This window comes from Corylus avellana, chromosome 2 (genome assembly GCF_965113065.1).
Source record: "Corylus avellana chromosome 2, dhCorAvel1.hap1.2, whole genome shotgun sequence".
Classification (NCBI taxonomy): Eukaryota; Viridiplantae; Streptophyta; class Magnoliopsida; order Fagales; family Betulaceae; genus Corylus; species Corylus avellana.
This window is the reverse complement of record NC_142491.1, coordinates 12,656,452-12,674,470: the sequence shown is the minus strand read 5'-3', so window position 1 is coordinate 12,674,470 and position 18,019 is coordinate 12,656,452. Positions and strand designations below refer to the sequence as shown.

Sequence of the window (18,019 nt, the reverse complement as noted above, 5' to 3'; positions counted from 1 at the left end):
GTCCATTATTTCTTCTTTTCTGACGAGGAGTGAAAATGATCCGCCCTTATAATGATTTCCTAATTCAATTAGAAAAAAAAAAAAAAAAAACTTTTCCTAGTCTAGGTTGTAACCTGTGGTCCAACCGAAGAAGACCAACCTGAGTACCCTCCAAGTCAATGATGATCCATATTATAAGGCTCAGTGTTGTCAGTTGTGGATAAGTAATTGGAGGCTTTGGATTCGTTTGAATGTGGCCTAAAAAAAATCACGTCGTTATTTAAAAAAGTCATGCCGTAGTGTTTTCATCTACGGCATCCAAAAAAGAATCTAATACATTATACATTATTTAATTACTTGCATATCTTGTCAAAAACATTTCTTCATTCTACCCTTCAACTGCTTCTTCAAGAGTTTGAGCATTCTTTCACTCACCATCAGGAAATGGCGGAACTGCTTCTCTCCGTTGTTGCCGAGCGAATGATTGGTACTTTGGGCTCACTAGCTGCCAAAAAGATCGGACAGCTCTGGGGTGTCAATGATGAGGTTGAAAGCTTGACCAACACCTTTTCAACAATCAAAGATGTGCTTCTGGATGCGGAGGAGAAGTAGGCTACTGGAGACCGTGCTGTTACATGTTGGATCGGAAGGCTAGAAGATGTCATGTATGATGCTGATGACTTGCGGGATGAGGTTTCAACCAAAGCTCTACGATGAGAAATAATGACCTATGATAAGAAGGCCAAAAAGGTATGCATTTTCTTTTCTAAATCAAATCAACTTGCCTTTCGTCTTAAAATGGCCCGTAAGATTAAGGCCATCAGAAAGAGGTTAGTTGCCATCGACGTCGATAGGCGAGGATTCCACTTGGAGGTACGCGAGGTTGAAGAGACACGAGTCAGGAACAAGGAGAGGGATAACATTCATTCTTTGGTACGTGCGGAAGAAGTTATAGGGTGAGAGGATGATAAGAAGGCTGTTATAGACCTTCTCATGGACTTCAATGTTAAAGAGAATGTTTCCATCCTTCCAATTGTGGGCATCGGTGGATTGGGAAAGACTACACTCGCTCAATTCGTATTCAATGATCACCAAATCCAAAAACATTTTGAGCTCAAAATGTGGGTGTGTGTCTATGATATCTTCGATGTTAAAGATATTGTTGCAAAAGTCTTAGACTCTGCAACGAAGGAGAAACCAGCAGATGCTGAAATGGATACATTGGTGGCTAAACTTAGAGAAAAAATCGAAGGAAAGAAATACTTCCTAGTGTTGGATGATGTGTGGAATGGTGATCATGAAAAATGGTGTCACTTGAAACAAGTGCTGATGGGTGGTGCAAAAGGCAATAGAATAGTAGTGACTACTCGCAATGAATTCGTTGCAAGGACCATCCGTCAGGAAAGCGTTGCAGGGATTATCGGGACAGTTGAATTATATTCTTTAATGGGTTTAGACAAGGAAGCATCATGGTCTTTATTTAAGCAGAAGGCATTTAAGAATGGACAAGAGCCGGAGAATAAAAGCATCGTAGCACTTGGGATGGAGATCCTACTAAAGTGTGTAGGTGTCCCTCTAGCCATAAGGACAATCAGAAGTTTACTAGGCTCCAAAAATCTCGAAACAGAGTGGTTGTCTTTTAAGAACAATGAACTCTAAAAAATATCTATGAAAGAATATGATATTTTACCAACTTTGAAGCTGAGTTATGATCATCTTCCTTCACACTTGAAGCATTGCTTTGCTTATGGTAGTTTGTTTCCAAAGGATTACAAGATTGATATACCAACATTTATTAAGCTTTGGATGGCATAAGGGTTTGGCAAGTCATCTGATGATCAAAATCGATGCTTGAAAGAGGTTGGTCATGAGTATTTTATGGATTTACTATGGAGATCATTCTTTCAAGAAGTTGAAATGGATGAGTTTAACAACATAATTGAATGCAAAAGGCATGACCTCATGCATGATCTTGCCATATCAGTGGCAGGATCGTTGATCACCACAGTAGATGATAAGAAAAGAAACATTGATGAGAAAGCTCGTCATATATCAGTTGCTTACGATATAAATATTTCATGTGGAGTTCCAACTTTATTACGTAAAGCAAGTAGGTTGCGAACATTTCTTTACTTTGGACGGTACTTTAAGGATAATATTGATTGTGATGCAACTTTTTCAAGTTCCAAGTTTTTACGTGTGTTGGATTTGCATGATTTTTCAGATGATCCACCTCCTAATCGGCTGCCAAATTTAAGCTCTATCGGGAAGTTGAAGCATTTAAGGTATCTAGATCTTTCTGGAAACATAGGTATGAAGAAGCTGCTAGATTCTCTAACCAGTTTGCAAAATTTGCAAACACTAAAACTCTTCTATTGTACGTCACTAAAAGAATTGCCAAGAGACATTAAAAAATTAGTCAACCTTCGGCATCTTGAGATAGATGGATGTTTTGCTTTGACTTATATGCCACTTGGATTGGGGCAACTAACTAATCTTCAAACATTATCCCCATTTTATGTCCACTCGGGTTCTCATTCCAGACATAGTGGTAGCAGTGGTTTACAAGAACTAAAGGGATTAAATAAGCTGAGAGGAGAGCTAAAGATTGAAAATCTGGGACATGAGAAAGGTGTTGCATCAGAATGTAAGGCTGCAAGTCTAAATGATAAACAACATCTTCATACTTTGAATATACAGTGGAGTACTATTAGAGACATCTCTTCCAATGAGAACTCTACACAAGATAATCTCAAGTTAAACAATGTCTCTGGATAAAGCTTGTAGCAGATTAGTTAGATAACAATTTCTTGTTAAACTTATCTCCCTGTATATCTTATCACTTAGTGTTTAAATTTCATACTAAGTGTAATCTCATGTAAACATAATTCTATAAATTCAAAAGCCTAAACCAACATTTGGTAAGGCAGCAAGCATATCCTATTATCAGATTCTATATGGTATCAGAGCGTTAGACTCACGTCTCTCGATCCTTTTTTTTTTTTTTTTTCTCTCTTCCGCTTTTTCTCTTTTTTCATGGCTACCCAATATTCAAACCTTGTCACTTTCGCCAATCTCAACCCTGTCAAATTAACTAGGGACAATTATCCATCATGGCTGACTCAAATTGTTCCCCATCTCAAAGGTGGGAACGTCTACGGTTATGTAGATGGCTCGATTCCTTGCCCTTCCCTAACCATCAAAAGTACCAAAGATCAAGTTATCACTGAGACACCCAATCCTGCCTATCAAACTTGACAGATGCAAGATCAGATTATATTAGGAGCAATTACTTCAGCAATCTCTGAAAAATTGCTGATTCATGTTACTCGCTGCAACACCTTGCACAAAGCCTGGACGGTATTAGAGACGTTGTTCAAGTCTCAATCTCGTTCACGCATCATGAATATGCACCATCAATTATCCACTTTGAAGAAAGGCTCTTCCTCCATCGTAGACTATTATCATCGTTTTCAAACTCTCACCGACACTCTTGCTGCTGTGGGTCATCCTCTCAATGACCTTGATATACAGAGTTTCTTCCTCGGTGGTCTTGGATCTGAGTATGATCCATTTGTAACATCTGTTCTCACACGTGCTGATCTGTTATCAATAGAGGAGGTTTATGGGCATCTTCTCACACATGAGATGCGACTAGAACACCAACAACCATCAATTGAATTGTCAATGGCAGGAGCCAATTTCACTGCTCGTGGTTCCCATCAACGTAGACGTGGGGCTCGCCATGGATATTCGCATGGCTTCAACTCTTCATTTGGTCGTAATTCCAGCAATATCTCATAACCATACCGTGGCAGGGGGCACTTCAATTCATCTGCATGTGGACCACCATTCAGCCAACAAGCAAATCGCCCACTCTGCCAAGTTTGCAATCACTATGGACATATTGCTCTTGACTGCTACAATCGCTTCAATGAAGCATACTCACGTGAATCTCGTGACCAGAGCTCCACTCCACAAGCATACCTCACTGCTCCTTCTTCCAGTGGCGATCTCAATTGGTATCCCGATTCTACTTCTACCCATCATGTGACACCTAATCTTGCAAATCTGAACATCACAGCTGAGGAATACATGGGCACAAATCACATTCGAGTTGGAAAAGGTAATGGGCTTTCCATAAAACATATTGGAAATACCCGTCTCTTTCTCCCATCCTCTACTATTGATTTACATAATATATTGCATGTTCCTCATATGTCTAAAAGCTTAGTCCCTGTTCATCAATTCACAAAAGACACAAACACATTCTTTGAATTTCACCATTTTTATTTTCTCTTAAAGGTCCGCCGAACCGGGAAGCTCCTGCTCCACGGCCGGAATAAAAATGGCCTTTATCAATTTTTCCATTCAACAAATAAACCACTCGCTTCTGCCATGGTGGGTGAGCGAGTCTCAGAGTCTCAATGGCACTCAAGGTTGGGTCATCCTGCTTTGAAAGTTGTTCGTCGTGTCCTTTCCAATTTTCATTTACCTGTTGCTTCTTCAAAAGACTCCATGGCCTGCCCTGCCTGCCTGGGTTCCAAAAGCACACAACTCAAATTTTTAGCATCTTCATCAACCGCCACGTGTCCATTAGAATTAATTTATACTGATGTATGGGGTCCAGCTCCTGTTCTTTCTAGATCTGGCTCCAAATATTATGTATCTTTTCTTGATGCCTAAAGTAAATACACGTGGCTCTTTCCCATATCGTGCAAAAGTGATGTTAGCTCAATTTTCTTAAAATTCAAATCATAAGTCGAATGCTATTTCAATTCCAAAATCAAATCTGTCCAATCTGATTGGGGTGGCGAATATCGTCCCCTAAATAAATTGTTAATTCAATTCAGCATATTTCATCGAATCTCTTGTCCACACACTCATCAACAAAATGGTGTCATTGAACATAAACATCAACACATCGTCGAAACTGGATTGGTACTTTTCTCTCATGCTAATATGCCTTTACATTATTGGGATGACGCTTTCTCAACGGCTTGCTACTTAATCAATCGCATGCCTACCCCTGTTCTCTCAAATCGTTCACCTTTTGTCACACTCTTTAATTGTCAACTCGATTATAATTTTCTTCGGGTTTTTGGTTGTGCTTGTTGGCCCAATTTACGTCCCTACAACAAAAATACATTTCAACCCCGATCTATCCAATGTCTTTTTTTAGGCTATAGTCCACAACACAAAGGATATAAATGCCTTCACCTACCTACAGGACGTCTCTACATTTCTAGAGATGTCATCTTCAAAGAAGAAATATTTCCTTGCAAACAAAATCCTCTCATCCAAAATCCCATGACACCCACGACTTCCCAAAACAATTCTCCTCCCTCCATAATACACACAGCCCATCACCCACTCAATTCACTTGAAAATGGGCCTCCATCTCCTCAAAACCCATCCAGCCAAGAACAAATACCACCCAGCCCACAACCCATAATACCCACACCCATAACTGATGTGTCTAATGATTCTCCAGAAAACGTGTCACCACATTCCTCACAAACCGTGTCCCTTACTTTCCCTTTGGCCGAAACACCATCTTCTTCCCCAGAGTCTGCGACATCTCCCTCTCTGCAACCTACCCCTTCAAATATTTCCAACCCACATCATCCCATGGTCACGCGTGCCTGAAATAATATATCAAAACCAAAACCATTCACAGATGGCACTGATTGATACCCACTTCCTCATGCCCTTATTACTGAATCCTCTCCTATTGATCTGGAGCCAACATGTTTTTCGTCGGCTGTTAAGAACGAAAATTGGAGACAGGCTATGAACACTGAGTTCGATGCTCTACTAAAGAACAACACATGGACACTGGAGCCCCCAAATTCAGCTACCAATGTCATTGGGTACAAATGGGCTTTTCGGGTAAAGAGGAAAGCTGATGGTTCGATAGAACGCTACAAAGCACGGCTTGTAGTGAAAGGTTTTCATCAATTAGCTGGAATTGATTATAATAAGACCTACAGCCCTGTCATAAAGCCTACAACAGTTCGGATTCTACTCTCTCTCGCCATCTCCAGAGGCTGGCCCACTCATCAAATAGACATACAGAATGCATTTCTCCATGGCAATCTATCCGAGCATGTCTACATGTCCCAGCCTCCTGGCTTCGCACATCCTCAACACCCACATCATATATGTAAGTTAAACAAAGCCCTGTATGGCCTCAAACAAGCACCTCGGGCTTGGTTTTCTAGACTCAGTTGCAAGCTCCTAGCTCTTGGATTTTCTAACTCAAAATCAGACACATCTCTCTTTTTATACAAATCCAAGGAATACACTATGTTTGCGTTGATTTATGTGGACGATATATTGATAACTAGCTCCAGCTCCCCTGCCATTCGTGATCTACTAGTTGCCCTTCACAATGAATTTGCAGTAAAAGACTTAGGCAAACTTCATTTTTTCCTGGGCATCGAAGTTGTCCCCTCCTCTACTGGATGTATTCTCTCTCAACAAAGATACATTGTGGATCTTCTGAAGCGCATCAAAATGTTAGAAGCCAAGCCAGCCATGTCCCCCATGGCCTCATCCACACATCTCTCAGCTTATGAAGGTGATATGTTCTCTGATCCAACTCTATATCGCATCACTATTGGAGCATTACAATACCTCTGCATCACTCGCCCAGACATCTCTTATTGTGTAAACAAGCTTTCTCAATTTATGCAAAACCCAACTGAGCTACATTGGCAAGCAACAAAACGACTACTACTCTATCTCAAGCAAACTGTGCAGTATGGTCTTCAGTTTCAGAAGTCCAACAAGACTACAGTTCAAGCCTTCTCGTATGCCGACTGGGCTGGCAGCAGAGATGATCGCCGTTCAATAGGGGGCTACTGCATCTTTCTCGGTGCCAACCTAATTTCTTGGAGCTGCCGAAAACAACACACTATTGCTCATTCAAGAACAGAGGTCGAATATAAAGCTCTCTCCAACACTGCTGCAGAACTATCATGGATCTTATCCTTATGTTCTGAATTGGGATTACACCTCTCCACAGCTCCTACCCTATGGTGCGACAACATTGGAGCTACGTACCTATCCTCCAATCCCGTTTTTCATGCAAGAACCAAACATGTTGAAATAGACTTTCATTTTGTCCGTGACATGGTTGCCAAGAAGACACTCAACACTAGATTTATATCTAGCAAAGATCAGCTTGCAGATATTTTCACCAAACCATTGTCCTCATCTCGATTTGGATTTCTTAGAGACAAGCTCAACGTTCATTCCATACCGTTGAGCTTGAGGGGGCGTGTTAGAGACATCTCTTCCAATGAGAACTCTACACAAGATAATCTCAAGTTAAACAATATCTCTGGATAAAGCTTGCAGCAGATTAGTTAGATAACAATTTCTTGTTAAACTTATTTCCTTGTATATCTTATCACTTAGTGTTTAAATTTCATACTAAGTGTAATCTCATGTAAACATAATTCTATAAATTCAAAAGCGTAAACCAACATTTGGTAGGGCAACAAGCATATCTTATTATCAGATTCTATAAGTACTAAAGGAGATGTCGATAATTCGGATGTTGTTGAGGATGAAGCGTCGTTGAAAGGCTTCCAACCACACCCAAATTTGAAAAATCTTTCCTTAAGAGACTATCAGGGTTCAAAGCTTCCGAGTTGGATTTTGTTACTGATCACAAATCTTGTTAAATTTGAATTAACGTATTGTCAGAAATTCAAATATCTACCACCATTGAGTCAACTGCCTTCCCTCAAGGAGCTTTGGCTTAGATCATTGGAGGCTATGGAGTACATATCAGACAATGGTGATAGCAATGAGTTCTCTTGTTCTTCGACGGCACCAACACCATTTTTCCCATCCCTCGAGGATATCAACCTCATTGGATGCCCTAATCTCAAGGGGTGGTGGAGGAGGAGCGATTCTTCTGTGGAGATAAATAGTAATAGTCATAATTCCGTTGAAATAACGGAGCATTGTTTACTCTCTTCCTTTCCTCGTCTTTCAAAATTAAAGATCTACAATTGCCCTATGTTGACTTCCATGCCAATGTTTCCACATCTTGAAGAAGAGTTGGTCCTTGACGAAGCTAGCGCAAAGCCACTACAACAGACAATGGTGATGAATATGGCAGCACCGCAAAGCCCAGCGTCAACAGCAACAGACTCCTTGTCATTCACTCCTCTCTAAAAATTGAAGTCTATAGTATTCCATTCTATTGAGGATCTAGAAACTTTGCCACTGCAAAATCTATCTTCTCTTGAGTCTTTGAAGATATATCGTTGCCAGATAATAAAGTCTCTCTCCCTACAACATCTCACTGCCCTTCAAGATGTACTTGAAGATATATCGTTGCCAGATAAAAAAGTCTCTCTCCCTACAACATCTCACTGCCCTTCAAGATGTACATCTTGAGATTTGTCCTGATCTAGAGCTAGCCAACAATGAGGATGGGATGCAATGGCAAGGCCTTACGAGCCTCCTCTCCGTTTGCTTCTTCATACTTCCAAAATTGGCGTTTCTCCCCTCGGGGCTTCAACATGCTACCACTCTACAAAAGCTTGAGATTTGGGATTGTGAAAGATTGACGGCTATACCAGAGTGGATCCACAACTGCAAATCACTTCAATTGCTTGACATTCTTGACTGCTCCAGATTGGCATCAGTCCCCGAAGGAATGCATAGGCTAACGTCTTTGCAGAAGTTAACAATTAAGAATTGTCCCATCCTATTGCAAAGATGCAAGAGACACACAGGTGAGGATTGGCCCAAGATTGCTCACATTCCAGAGTTAAACTTAGAATATCCACCTCAGCAAGAAGAAAATTCAATCATCCATGCAGCTTCGACTGATTCAGGTATATTACTCGTCATTTTATTTGAATCATTTGTAGAAATTAAAGGTCCCACCTTCTATACCTTCGTTTTCTTCATTTTTCTCTCTTAGTATTTGTTGGTCATTAATTTTCAGATGCAGAAGCGGCAACAACGAATTGAAGCCCAGACGAAACAAGGGATTGGAAGCTTATTAAAAAATCTAGGGCACTGCATATGTGATTCTTCACATTTTAGAAGAAATATTTGGTAAAATATTATTTTTTATTTCATTTCTTCATTTTCAAGGATACATAGTTTGGTGCTTTATTTCTCATTGTTTTAACAAAGTGAAAACTGGCACTTGGTAAAACTCGAGCAAATACTTTGCAGAAGATCCAATGTGTAAACGACAATCAGAGAACTCCAAGCTGCACTGGTATTCATTTTGGTTCAATTATTTGTTACATATAAGCTTCCCACATGTAACTTTATATCTCTTAGCATTAAGTGGAAATTGTTCCTAAACATTATCCTCTCATATTGCTTTTAACTTCTATATCTTTATCATCTTGGTTTAAAATGATCGATTTATTGGAAAGGGCACTCTTATATGCAGGATCTGAAGACTGACCATAGTTTTAAGTGCTACAAGGGTCGAGGTATCTGAAGACTGACTCTTTCTGAGAAGTATTTTGAGAAGGTTGTAGAGTCTAACTGTCCATTCAAATTGAAGTGTTGTCTATCATTTTTCAGCTATTGTTTGTTTTATTCATTTGAGTTTCTGAATTCTAGAGGGAAATGCATATGAAAGCAGAATGGGGTAGGCATTGGTGGATTGGGAAAGACTACACTTGCTCAACTTGTATTCAATGATGAGAAAATCCAAAAACACTTTGACCTCAAAATGTGGGTATGTGTCTCTGATATCTTCGATGTTAAAAATATTGTTTCAAAAATCTTAGAATCTGCAACAAAGAAGAAACCAAAAGCCGGTGAAATGGATACATTGGTATACCTTCTTTCAAAAGAGATCGAAGGCAAGAAATACTTCCTCGTGTTGGATGATGTGTGGAATGAGGACCGTGCAAAATGGTCTGTCTTGAGAGATGTGCTGATGGGTGGTGCAAGAGGCAGTAGAATATTAGTGACTACCCGCAATGAAGTCGTTGCAAGTACCATCCGCTCTAAAAGCGTTGCAAGGCTTATTGGGAAAGTTCAATCGTACGTCTTAATAGGTTTAGACGAACACGCGTCATGGTCTTTATTTAAGGAGGAGGCGTTTGAGAATGGACAAGAGCCGGAAAATTCAAGCATCATCTCACTTAGGAAGGAGACCTTACAAAAGTGTTTAGGTGTCCCTCTAGCTATAAGGACAATTTGAGGTTTACTGCGCTCCAAAAAAAATCCCGAAACAGAGTGGTTGTCTTTTAAGGACAATGAACTCTCAAAAATATCCCATAAAGAAAATGACATTTTACCAACTCTAAAGCTGAGTTATGATCATCTTCCTTCACACTTGAAACACTGTTTTGCTTATTGTAGTTTGTTTCCAAAGGATTACATGATTAAAAAATCAGATCTGATTAAGCTTTGGATAGCACAAGGGTTTGTGAAGTCATTTGATGATGAAGAAGCTGAAATCGAAGAGGTTGGTAATGAATATTTTATGGATTTACTTTTGAGATTATTCTTCAAGAAGCTAAGATGGATGAGTTTGGTAACGTAATTGAATGCAAAATGCATGACCTCATGCATGATCTTGCCATATCAGTGGCAGGATCATTGATCACCACAATAGATGATAAGAAGAGAAACATTGATGAGAAAGCTCGTCATGTATCAATTGCTTACGATATAAATATTTCATTTGGAGTTCCAACTTTATTGTGTAAAGCAAGTAGGATGCGAACATTTCTTCAATCTGGACGATACTTTAAGGATACTATTAATTGTGATGCAACTTTTTCAAGTTCCAAGTTCTTACGTGTGTTGGATTTGTATGATTTTTCACCTGATCCACCTCCTGATCGGTTGCAAAATTTAAGCTATATCGGGAAGTTGAAGCATTTAAGGTATCTAGATCTTTCTGGAAACATAGGTATGAAGAAGCTGCCAGATTCTCTAACCAGTTTGCAAAATTTGCAAACACTAAGACTCTCCTTTTGTCAGACACTAAAAGAATTGCCGAGAGACATTAAAAAATTAGTCAACTTTCGGCATCTTGAGATAGATGGATGTTATGCTTTGACTTATATGCCACTTGGATTGGGGCAACTAACTAATCTTCAAACATTATCCACATTTTATGTCCACTCGGGTTCTCATTCCAGACATAGTGCTAGCAGTGGTTTACAAGAACTAAAGGGATTAAATAAGCTGAGAGGAGAGCTAAAGATTGAAAATCTGGGACATGAGAAAGGTGTTGCATCAGAATGTAAGGCTGCAAGTCTAAATGATAAACAACATCTTCATACTTTGTATATAGAGTGGAGTACTAAAGGAGATGTCGATTATTCGGATGTTGTTGAGGATGAAGCGTCGTTGAAAGGCTTCCAACCACACCCAAATTTGAAAAATCTTTCCTTAAGTGACTATCGGGGTTCAAAGCTTCCGAGTTGGATTTTGTTGCTCACAAATCTTGTTAGATTTGAATTAGATTCTTGTAGGAAAATCGAATATCTACCACCATTGAGTCAACTGCGTTCCCTCAAGGAGCTTTCTCTTATGGATTTGGAGGCTATGGAGTACATATCAGACGATAGTGATAGCAATGAGTTCTCTTCTTCTTCGACGGCACCAACCCCATTTTTCCCATCCCTCGAGAAAATCAGCCTCATTGGATGCCCTAATCTCAAGGGGTGGTGGAGGAGGAGGGATTCTTCTATGGAGGTAAATAGTGATAGTCATAATTCCGTTGAAATAACGGAGCATCGTTTACTCTCTTCCTTTCCTCGTCTTTCAAAATTATGCATCCGCATTTGCCGTATGTTGACTTCCATGCCAATGTTTCCACATCTTGAAGAAAAGTTGGACCTAGATAGAGCTAGTTCAAAGCCACTGCAACAGACAATGATGATGAATATAGCAGCACCGCAAAGCCCAACGTCAACAGCAATAGACTCCTCTTCATTCACTCCTCTCTTAAAATTGAAGTCTTTAGTATTCCGGTCTATTGAGGATCTAGAAACTTTGCCACTGCAAAATCTCTCTTCTCTTGAGTCGTTGAGGATAGATGGTTGCCAGATATTAAAGTCTCTCTCCCTACAACATCTCACTGCCCTTCAAGGCATATATCTTCGAAGTTGTCCTGATCTTGAGCTTGCCAACGATGAGGATGGGATGCAATGGCAAGGCCTTACGAGCCTCCTCTCCATTTTCTTCTTCAGACTTCCAAAATTGGCGTCTGTCCCCTCGGGGCTTCAACATGCTACCACTCTACAAAAGCTTGAGATTTGGGGTTGTGATAGCTTGACGGCTATACCAGAGTGGATCCACAACTGCAAATCACTTCAATTGCTTGCCATTCGTGACTGCTCCAGATTGGCATCACTCCCCGAAGGAATGCATAGGCTAACGTCTCTGCAGAATCTAGTAATTGGGAGGTGTCCCATCCTATTGCAAAGATGCAAGAGAGAAACAGGTGAGGATTGGCCCAAGATCGCTCACATTCCAGAGTTAAACTTAGAATATCCACCTCAGCAAGAAGAAAATTCAATCATCCATGCAGCTTCGACTGATTCAGGTATATTACTCGTCATTTTATTTGAATCATTTATAGAAATTAAAGGTCCCACCTTCTACACCTTCGTTTTCTTCATTTTTCTCTCTTAGTGTTTGTTGGTCATTAAATTTCAGATGCAGAAGCGGCAACAACGAATTGAAGCCCAGACGAAACAGGGGATTGGAAGCTTATTAAAAAATCTAAGGCACTGCATACGTGATTCTTCACACTTCAGAAGAAATATTTGGTAAATTATTATTTTTTATTTCATTTCTTCATTTTCAAGGATACATAGTTTGGTGCTTTATTTCTCATTGTTTTAACAGAGTGAAAACTGGCACTTGGTGAAACTCGAGCAAATACTTTGCGGAAGATCCAATCTGTAAACGACACTCAGAGAACTCCAAGCTGCACTGGTATTCATTTTGGTTCAATTATTTATTACATATAAGCTTCCCACATGTCACTTTATATCTCTTACCATTAAGTGGAAATTGTTCCTAAACATTATCCTCTCATATTGCTTCTAACTTCTATATGTTTATCGTCTTGGTTTAAAATGATTGATTTATTGGAAAGGGCACTCTTCTATGCAGGATCTGAAGACTGACCTCAGTTTTAAGTGCTACAAGGGTTGAGGTATCTGAAGACTGACTCTTTCTGACAAGTATTTTGAGAAGGTTGTAGAGTCTAACTGTCCATTCAAATTGAAGTGTTGTCTATCATTTTTCAGCTATTGTTTGTTTTATTCATTTGAGCTTCTGAATTCTAGAGGGAAATGCATATGAAAGCAGAATGGGGTAGGAGAATTATGGGGGATTTGTGCAATGATTGTATTTAGAGAAATGGCATGCGAATATACATTAAGTTGATTCTGTTATGAGCTTCTTAATATGAAATTTTTGGGCATTTTCTTTTTTCAAAAAGTCACTTTTGTATTAAATACAAAATACTAGTAACTTTATCAGGATTAGGAGCAAAGCGCAGATCAATACTACTCTGAATCATATAAAAATGAATTTGGAAATGACATCAACAAGGTATGAAATTGAGCTCTGTATGAATTCAAAGATATAATGTATTTTTGTTCTCATTTTGACCTCGCATCTTGCTGTTAATTGAGTTATTGCATGGCACTTTGGCTCGGAATGGTTCGTTTGGTAAACGATTTCGTTTCGGTTTCGGTTTGATATTGTAGCAAAAATTGATTGATGTGAAAAAAGTAGGGTAAAGTCCACATATTTTCCTCAAACTACCACCCAATTAATAATGTCCCCCCCAAACTTTCAATTGTGACAATGTCTCCTCCAAACTACCAAAACCTTGTCAATGTCCTCCCCCCCCCGGCGAAGACTAGCAATAAGACAAAAATGCCCCTATAGATTTCTCAATAAGACAAAAATACCCCTATAAATTCAAAAAAAACAATTTGATTTTTTTAAAAAAAGAAAAAATTTAATTTAAAGATATTATTTATAAAAAATAAAAAAAAAAAAACAATTTTTTTAAACGAAAATTTTTAATTTTTTTTTAAACGGAAATTTTTATTTTTTATTTTTTTTAAAAAAAAAAACTATATTTTTTATTTAGTTTTAAATAACAAAAAATTTCATTTTATTAAACGAAAATTTTATTTTTTTAAACGTAAATTTTTATTTAAATAAAATTAAAAAACAAAAATTAAAAAAAAAAAACAAAAAAAAAACGAAAATTTTCAATTTTTATAAATTAAAAAAATAAAACGAAATTTTTTTAATTTTTTTCTTATAAAATTGATTTAAAAAAAAAATGGCAATCGTTTGGATTTTTTTTTTTTTTTTTGTTAGTTTTAGGTTTTTTTAGAAGTTTTAGTTTTTTTTTTTGTTTTTTTATTTTATTTTATTTTTTTATAATTTTACTAAGAGTAATTTCATCATTGGGGAGAACATTGACAAGTTTTGGTAGTTTGGGGGGGACATTGTCACAATTAAAAGTTTGGGGGGACATTGTCAATTGAGTGGTAGTTTGAGGGAGTTATGTGGACTTTCCCCAAAAAAGTAATAATGTTCTTTTTTTGAAAATGTGAAAAAGTAAGAATGTTTGGTATGGAAAAATGAAAAAAAAAAAAAATGTTTTGTAGTGATTTTTTTATTTGAATAGTAATAAAAAATGATTGATGTGATGTAAAAAGTAAGAGAATGTTGAAAAAAAAAAAAGAAATAATGGGTTGCTTGCCAAAACCATTTCACAAACAGACCCGTTTCTCATGGGAATTAAGGGGCTTCTTGAATCAAAGAAGAGTGATGTCATTTTCTTGGAAGTTAGTGAAGAAACTTTATGAGGTGACATATTTTAGACTTATATAATCCATGGTCTCTAAGGCTGGGAATTTCATCTTCTAGAAGAAAGGCTACATTTCATTTCATTATCTTCTTCTGCTTCTCCATTTTTTTTCTTTTTTTTTTTTTTGGGGGGGGTGGTTTTGGTCTTATATGCAGGATCTGAAGACTACTGACCCTGAGTTTCTTGCAATACTAAGGGCCACAGTTAAGTGCTTGAGTCCTCCTGAGAAGTATTTTGAGAAGGTTCTTTGTCTGGCAATTAACAAACGAGGAACAGATGAAGGAGCACTCGTTAGGGTTGTCACTACAAGGGCCAAGGTTGACGTGATGTTTATAAGAAAAAGGTTTTGGATAAAACATCTCACTTCAATAGTAAGTGCCTCTGTTATGTATAATCAATTAAAAGATTTCACTGTAAATATCAAATCCTAATGTTGTTTAATTAGCTTAGTTTGAAATAAATACACAACTAGATATTTTAGAGTTTAGAGGTTAGATGTGCACGATTTTAGGGATGCATTTCACTTTATGCTCCAATTTGACTGGACTTTTCATCATTAATTCAAGTACTCATTTCAATTAAATGAAATTTGTGCATTCTAACTTTTATATCAGTTATTACAGGGTAGGCTGCCTTGGTTTGAGACCATAAGTTGATGTTCAACAGCTTCTTATTTTTTCTTCGTAGAAGCTTTTATAGCAAAATCTATCATACATCTTCAGGTATAAGCAATTGGTTTTCACTTTAACAGATGATCCATTATAACATGAGAGATCCATTGACTATTATTACTAGCAATATATATATAGACAGCGTATTAGTGAAAGCCTTTCATTGGTGAAGCTATTCTTTCTATATATATATTAGCAACATCAGATGATGCCTTTGCTGCTCTATGTATTTTAAAAATATGAAAGTTTTGGTTTCTCTTCCCTCTGCCAAAAGTAGTGCAGGACTCTGAGGATGAAGCATAAGAAAAACAGAGGGGGAGGCTAATAATATATGTCTTTTACAGGGAATTCAAAATAGTTGATGAGAATAGTAGTTGTGATATGAAAGGAGTAGAAAAGAAAAATTTATATCAATAAATTGGGTTATATTAAATTTATATCTGATTCCCCATTTGTTATGGATGTCAAAAAGTTGTTGCAATATTGCATTCTTTATGATAGCTTTTTGTGTTAGCTCTTAAAGACTGTTACCTAACTTCAAGGATATCTTTAATTTCAAGAACCTAGCTTGTTCTTGGCTATAATTCTTTGTGAAGCATAGGTTCACATTGAGATATTGCAAATCAATATGTTGTTAATTTATCTCATTATACTTGTTTTGCTTGCAAAACTAATTGTCAATAATTTTCATCTTTATGCTTTTCCAACTTTAACCATTTTAATCATAAAGAATTACTAGACATGTGAATTGATCATTTCATTAAGTTTGTGAAGTTCTTATCTTCTTTACCTTTCCTTTTTGTGAAGTCCAAACGTGGAAGAGAATGAGTTGGTTATAAAGGCCTTTAGTTAATGTATTAAGAAAATGAGTGGTTGATATTAGACTGATTAATTGGCTGTTTTTGCAGGAAAATATTTGATTTCTTGTAGCATTTTTGTCATAGTAGAGAATTAAGGTAATTGGATGTTTATAAAAAACTGTCTTTTTGTTTCTTTCTAGATTACCGCCTCAACAATTATATTTTGATATAAGTTTTACTTCAAATTCTTATAGGATTATGTGCCCATTGTGTTCAACAACTTCAGTTCTAATGACTTGGTTGATGCTTCATGGGACACTGCTGGTAGGTAATTGCGTCATGGGTGTCATCGGATTGCTGCTATAATTCTGTATGTAGTCCTGATATTTTGAATACTCTAATACTTCTCCAATCTTTTTTCTTAAAAAAAACCTTTGAGTCCTACATATTCAATATCTGATTTTCAAGCAAGGAGAATGGGAGAAGGATGGGAGTATACAAAATGGCATTTCTCTTCTACATGAGAGAGTTTATCACACTTTAAAATTTAATTATAGACTGATAAATGTGTAAAAATTAGGCATCAGCAACTTGAATTAGTTTTTTTTTGGTGTTTTTTTTTTTCAACCACACACCCATTACATGTTTAGTTTTCATAGTGAATAAAATTATGTAATTCCCTTTGTACTTAACGAAGTTGGTGAATACAGGACATGAGGATTATAACCAGAAGTTTTCTTGTTGGCCTTCTCTCTCATCAGCAAAGCCAGCTATGAAAATATTTCCGAGGTTTTTCATCAAAACCCAATCACATTTGTTCTTAATTTGTTTGGTTTATTTATGGGTAATTCTCTAGTATCAGTCTGACACATCTATTTCTTGGCTTTCAGACTGGAAGTTCCAGTTAATCCCCCCAACGGAGCCAATAGTGCTAGTAGGAACCAAACTTGGTATGGATTAATTTGACTACTTGAAATATATCAATCTCACAAGCCAATTTAAATTTAACCATGTAAGTTTGGATATGATCTTTTACAGATGTACAGGAAGACAAGCAGTATTTGATTAGTCATCCTAGCGCTACATGAATGATCTTGTTGCTGGCTGCTGTATGGAAGTGATGACTCACAGTAGTTGCGTGTCCAGATTTTAGTCATTTCAAATTCATTGAGACCTGAATTTTCAGTTTGATTTTTTTCTAAGTTTTTGTGTATGCTGTATTCCTGAAAACGTTGAAGATATCTTCTTAACTTTGACTCCTTCATAATTCTTGTTTGCTTTGCACTTTTGCTATATTCATTATGTTAGGAAATTAATCCTATTTCCCAAGGCCCGTGCGATGCGAAAAATAAGAAGAATGCGGAATGACAAAGATAAGCAATCACACACGACACAAAGATTTAAGTAGTTCGGCTTAATAAGCCTACATCCACTGCGGAGACGACCCAGAGAAATTCACTGTCAAAAGATGAGTACAAAAATAGTAGAAAGAAAATCACTCAAACCCAAAGCCCCAATACACCCAAATCTCACTATCACACAAGAGAGATTATTTCCAAAATAAAATACAAAAGACAGATATACAAACTCTTCTTTTGCTGGAACAAATGGCGGCTGACTTCTATTTCCTTCTCTCACTCTGCAGCACCATTTTTCTTCTAATCACTTGTTTTTGGCTCCTCCAAAAACCACTAAGAAGAAAACAC

The 18,019-nt window shown here is 37.4% G+C and overlaps 2 protein-coding genes and 1 pseudogene across 2 annotated transcripts; all 3 read left to right on the top strand.

Moving 5' to 3' along the window:
* The first annotated feature begins 423 nt into the window (after positions 1 to 423).
* LOC148587358 (disease resistance protein RGA2-like) lies at positions 424 to 10,180 on the top strand (annotated as a pseudogene).
* Positions 10,181 to 10,521: 341 nt separating this feature from the next.
* Positions 10,522 to 12,735, top strand: LOC148587357 (putative disease resistance protein At3g14460). Its single transcript, XM_088513898.1, has 2 exons — positions 10,522 to 12,541; positions 12,655 to 12,735. The coding sequence occupies exons 1-2, from the start codon at positions 10,537 to 10,539 to the stop codon at positions 12,678 to 12,680; spliced, it is 2,031 nt and encodes a 676-aa protein (XP_088370024.1). The 5' UTR covers positions 10,522 to 10,536; the 3' UTR covers positions 12,681 to 12,735.
* A 2,256-nt stretch (positions 12,736 to 14,991) lies between these two features.
* On the top strand, positions 14,992 to 17,401 carry LOC148587356 (annexin Gh1-like). Its single transcript, XM_088512557.1, has 4 exons — positions 14,992 to 15,159; positions 16,568 to 16,637; positions 17,204 to 17,263; positions 17,352 to 17,401. The coding sequence occupies exons 1-4, from the start codon at positions 14,992 to 14,994 to the stop codon at positions 17,399 to 17,401; spliced, it is 348 nt and encodes a 115-aa protein (XP_088368683.1).
* The last annotated feature ends 618 nt before the right edge of the window (positions 17,402 to 18,019 follow it).

Bases quoted from the DNA above. Each gene is read 5' to 3' on its own strand.
- LOC148587356 (XM_088512557.1), top strand. From the start codon at position 14,992: ATGCAGGATCTGAAGACTACTGACCCTGAGTTTCTTGCAATACTAAGG. The intron at 15,160-16,567 runs GTTGACGTGATG...AAATTCTTATAG, and splicing joins TTGTCACTACAAGGGCCAAG to GATTATGTGCCCATTGTGTT. The intron at 16,638-17,203 runs GTAGGTAATTGC...CTTGGCTTTCAG, and splicing joins TGCTTCATGGGACACTGCTG to ACTGGAAGTTCCAGTTAATC.
- LOC148587357 (XM_088513898.1), top strand. From the start codon at position 10,537: ATGCATGACCTCATGCATGATCTTGCCATATCAGTGGCAGGATCATTG. The intron at 12,542-12,654 runs GTATATTACTCG...ATTAAATTTCAG, and splicing joins TGCAGCTTCGACTGATTCAG to ATGCAGAAGCGGCAACAACG.